We start from the raw sequence: 5,000 nt of genomic DNA, 5'->3' as shown, positions 1-5,000 counted from the left end.
GGGAGCAGATGTGTTTCATTTCTTTTATTTATATATTTAAGAGCCGCTCTAGTTCTCTCTTCTCTCCCTCTTTCTCTCCCTCCCTCCCTCTCTCTCATGATGATGTATGGACGCGCAGGAGAATGTTCTAGAAGGCAGCGCTCCCTAAGAGATGCAGAGACCTACAGTGGAGGCTGGCACCCTGTGGAGGAGCCAGTGACTTTAATGGGGATGGTTCCCAGGAATGTCCCTGCTGTCACTGCGTAGACCCTGTGTTTCATGTCTTGTCTTTCCCGTCCCGCACTGAGGCCCGCTGTTCTTTCTCCTGGGTGGTTTGTTCCCAAAGCTGGGTTGTAAATTTCGTGTCTCCACGTGCATTCTGGGTAGAGGATACACCCGCTCTCAACCGCAGGAAATCCTTGTTTTGGTTATGTTCTGATATGGGGCTTGCTAAGTTAGCTGTTTTTAAGTCTCGTTATTCCAAGATGGACAGATTGAATATGGACATTGTCTCTCTGTTTTAATTCACAAAAAAAAAAAAACATGCATCGCGGTGGTACATGCTTTTTACAAGTTATTGGTCCATGTCCCAGCCTATGAATAAGTAGGCTATGTGTGAGTGTTAGAGGAGCGTTGGTGATGGTTGGGGGGAGGAGGGGGGGTTGGAGATTAAGAGGTCGTAGCCTGTGGGAGCATCAGTGCTATGAAATGATTGATTTGACTTGATGTATTAAAGGGTTCCTAAAAGTCTCTCCTGCTCCCTCCTGCATTCAAATATGACATGGAGAGTGACCGCATGAGGGAGGGCGAGAGAGGGAAGGCCTCTGAGATGGAATGAGGAAGGAGAAAAGAGGGAGTTGGAGAGAGAGAGAGAGAGAGAGAGAGAGAGAGAGACATTGAAGCTTGGTAAAAGGGAGAGAGAGTGGGGGAGAGGAATATAAAGAGAGAGTGATAGAGAGAGAGAGAGGGAGGGAGGGAGTGATGGAGAGGAAGAGAGGGCCTTTGAGTCTGGGCGGGGTGCACTGAAGACATTCTTGAGCTGTACACTGTTATGCTCTGGTGCAGAGAGAGGTCAGGGTGTGAGTGAGCGTGTGTTTGTGTGTGTGTTTGTGTGTTTGTGTGTTTGTGTGTTTGTGTGTGTGTCTGCACACATGCATATTTAGGCATGCATGCATTGCATGCATGTATGTGTATGAGTGTACAAGGGCAAGTTGCTCCGTGAATGCACATCGCAGACACACACACACATGCACACACACATACACAAAAAAACTAACATGCCTGCACACACACCACTCTTGGTATGTTTGCTTCCCCTTGAGGTGTCCCTGTCAGTGCAAAGTGTGCTTCAGCCTGTACCGATTCAACATGAAAAGTCTGCCATGTCTCCAAACCCACATGCCTGGCTGCCTGGCCTTATGAATGACAGCTGTCACATTCACATGTTCAGTCTCTAACCCAGTTCTCTTTCTCTCTTTCTCTCCCTCTCTCCCTCTCTTTCTCCTAAAGGTTGACAGCAGACACAGTGCATGATGCGTGAATACAAGTTAGTAGTCCTTGGCTCTGGAGGTGTGGGCAAGTCTGCTCTGGTAAGAATCCATTTCTCTCGCCGTGGTTGTCTCCTTGTCTCCTCTTATTCTTCTGTGTCTTCTGCATCTCTCCTTTTCTTCTCTCCTGGTCCTCCTCTCCTCCTGTCTTTTTTTTCTCCCCATTTTTTCATTTCCTATCCAATCTCCTCTTCTCCTCTCCTCTGCTCTCCTCTGTCCTCTGTCTCTCTTCTATTCTCATCTCTTTTGTTCTTCTCTTTTCTCCTTTCCTCTCCTCTTCTCCTTTTCTCTCCTGGCTCTCTTCTCTTATTTGCCCTCATGTGTCCTCCACCCCCCCCCCCCCGCTTCACCTCCTCCTCTCCTCTACTCTTCTCCTCTCCTCTCTGTATGAGTGTCTGCACACAGGTCCCAGTCTCAGTGCCACTGTCTCTCCTGCTCTTTAGTGTATTGGGTGGCACTGAGGTCAAACTCGTTAGGCTGAACACCCCATGGGTGTGGGCACAGTCACACGGGCACAGTGACTATGTGACTATCTGTGTGACTCCATCCCTACACAGTCAAATTGGCGCACAGTCACATAGTCACACGGCCACAGACACAGTCACACACAGTCCTATCCATCACACGTTGAAACTCTAATACATAAGGGATGTATGTGCCTATATAGCAGCACAGCACACCAGCTCAATAGAAACATGTAGACCCTTCCCCTGCCACTGAAGAAAGTCTCCAGTACTATGAGGAGTAGCGGCACAGAGCTCTTTTAGCCGCACTGAGAAAGGCAAGGAGCTGGCTCTTATCCCCAGCAGAGACTTGGTCTCCCCTCCCCTTTTCTTTCTCCTCCTCAGTCTAGCTCTCTGGAACTCATAACATGGAAACCTGCTGCTTGTGGTTTTGGAGCTGTGACGTGGTCTGACCCTACACACAAAAACACACACACACACACACACACACACACACACACACACACACACACACACACACACACACACACTTCCCCCATTTCCAAATGCTCCAGTTCTACTGAGATTAGTCCTTTTCCTCTGGAAACCATATGCCTTGGGGTTGTGTGTGCATGCTGGGTTGGGGTGGGGGGGGTTCACTGGAAAACCACAGCAGCAGAAGTTTTGAAGTCCTGTTGGCTCATTGAGTGGTAATTGAGTGAGGGGAGACGGAAAGCGACAGCACAGCGAAAAGGAACTTGACTTAGTGTGTGTGTGTGTGTGTGTGTGTGTTTACAAATCATGAATGAGTATACTTTTAGTCTTTTGCTAGTTAGATAGTTTCAACTTGTTTGACAGGATATGCTCTCTTTGTGGCCTGCATCAGCGAATCTGAGAGAACTATTTTAGACTATCTAGGCTGCTTTGTTCCACCACATTGATTATGAATGGCAGACACACTTTAGGGGAGCCACAATGTGTCAGACTGTACCATTGCCAGGGGAACAAAGAGCCCATTGGCTTAGGGTCTTGCATAAGGGGTGGGGATACTGGGTTTTGACCCTCCCCCTCCTCCTGTCCCTGAAGGCTAGAACACCAAGCGTTTTTTCTCTCTCTCTCTCTCGCTCCCTATCTCTCTCACTGTCGGGGAATGGCACTGGGACTTTTATTGTCCATTAGGGCTAATTGGAGCACGACTGACATAAAACAACCCTGGCTGAGTTAATCGCGCAATAAGAGCACGCGCATTAACGAACCTAACTGGTTTCTGCAGAGAGGGGAAGAGCAAGAGAGAGAGAAAGGAAATTGAGAAAGCTGGGAGGGAAGAGAGAGAGAGCAGACTGTGTTAGATCACAGAGTAATTAGCCGTCAGGGCCGGGCAGTACAGTGTAATGGACTCGTTCTCTTAGCCCTGTTAGCCTCCTAGCCTTGTGCGGCAGGTGACTCTTGCGTCAGATCAGGCCCAGGTCAGTGGCAGATCTCCGTGGACTCGGGCCACATCAGGGCTGGATCAGGCCCAAATCTGGCCGAGATAAAGAGAGGTCAAAAGGGTTTTACATAGGCGACCCACAGCAGTGGCCGGGGGTCAAGCCCAGGTAGACCGCTTAGAGGGCGGCGAGGCTTACCACTGCACCACCAACACCCCGCCGTGGTGAACTGTACCAACACAGAAAGGAATTTTTCATTCAGAGACGGCTCTTTTGGATGAAGCCGCGTTCTGGTCAGCTACAGTGTAGGATTCAGCAGTGGGCCCAGACACCACAAGCGAGGAGTAGACTTGCAAACAGATGTTGACACTGATCTGGACCACATCAGGGCCTGTGTGTGTGTGTGTGTGTGTGTGTGTGTGTGTGTGTGTGTGTGTGTGTGTGTGTGTGTGTGTGTGTGTGTGTCTTCAGACTACAGAACTGGTAAAATGCAGTTTTTTACCCCCTCTGTTTCTAGTTAATGAAAAGGGTTTATGAATCATGAAGGACTCCATGCCTGTGATCAGTATGCTATTGTGTGTGTGTGTAGGGTGGGTGGGGGCGGGGGGGTGGGGGGGGGGGGGGGGCTGAGCAAAGAAGGATGGAGATGATCTCTTATTCTGCCTCCAGCAGTGATCTGGTGCTGTGCTTCTCATTAGGCAGGGCTGGCAGCTTCATTAGCTCACTGTCCTCTCTCTCTTTGTCACACATGCTCACTCTCACACACACACACACACACACACACACAGAGTGACACACACCCACTTTTAGCACGTGTACACACAAAGACGAGTCACACAGCTCACACAACACATTTCATATGTTCATATGTTTGCCTCCTGTTACAAGCTGCCTCGCCATCTTCAGAGGCAACAGGAAAAGCCTGCTTCTTTCTCGCTCACTCACACACTCACACTTTCTCACCCACACACACACACACACACACACACACACACACACACACACACACACACACACACACACACACAGTCTTTCTTTCTCTCTCTCACACAAACAAACACACACCTTCTCCTTTGCCGACACCAACACAAAAGTTCTGAGTTAGCTAAATTGTGACTCACTGGCTAGAGAGGATTAAGAACCATGAAAACCAGTGAGGCCCTTATAGAGTGTGTGCTGCTGGAGACCAGTGAGGGCCCTTAGAGTGTGTGCTGGTGGTGAAGACCAGTGAGGGCCCTTAGAGTGTGTGCTGGTGGTGGAGACCAGTGAGGGCCCTTAGAGTGTGTGCTGGTGGTGAAGACCAGTGAGGGCCCTTATAGTGTGTGCTGGTGGTGAAGACCAGTGAGGGCCCTTAGAGTGTGTGCTGGTGAAGACCAGTGAGGGCCCTTAGAGTGTGTGCTGGTTAAGACCAGTGAGGGCCCTTAGAGTGTGTGCTGGTTAAGACCAGTGAGGGCCCTTAGAGTGTGTGCTGCTGGAGACCAGTGAGGGCCCTTAGAGTGTGTGCTGCTGGAGACCAGTGAGGGCCCTTAGAGTGTGTGCTGGTGGAGACCAGTGAGGGCCCTTAGAGTGTGTGCTGGTTAAGAGCAGTGAGGGCCCTTAGAGTG

At 49.9% G+C, this 5,000-nt stretch overlaps 1 protein-coding gene across 1 annotated transcript in view; it reads left to right on the top strand.

Moving 5' to 3' along the window:
* Positions 1–5,000, top strand: part of LOC308361827 (ras-related protein Rap-1b) — a 50,435-nt gene that overhangs the window by 30,693 nt on the left and 14,742 nt on the right. Inside the window, exon 2 of the mRNA XM_080834285.1 lies at positions 1,489–1,568. Coding sequence (XP_080690411.1) covers positions 1,509–1,568 — 60 coding nt within the window. The 5' untranslated portion in view covers positions 1,489–1,508. The remainder of the gene's footprint in view (positions 1–1,488; positions 1,569–5,000) is intronic.

This window comes from Sprattus sprattus (assembly GCF_963457725.1).
Source record: "Sprattus sprattus genome assembly, chromosome: 3".
NCBI classification, from domain to species: Eukaryota; Metazoa; Chordata; class Actinopteri; order Clupeiformes; family Clupeidae; genus Sprattus; species Sprattus sprattus.
Note: the sequence above shows the minus strand (reverse complement) of the source record. Positions and strands in the feature narration are given on the sequence as shown.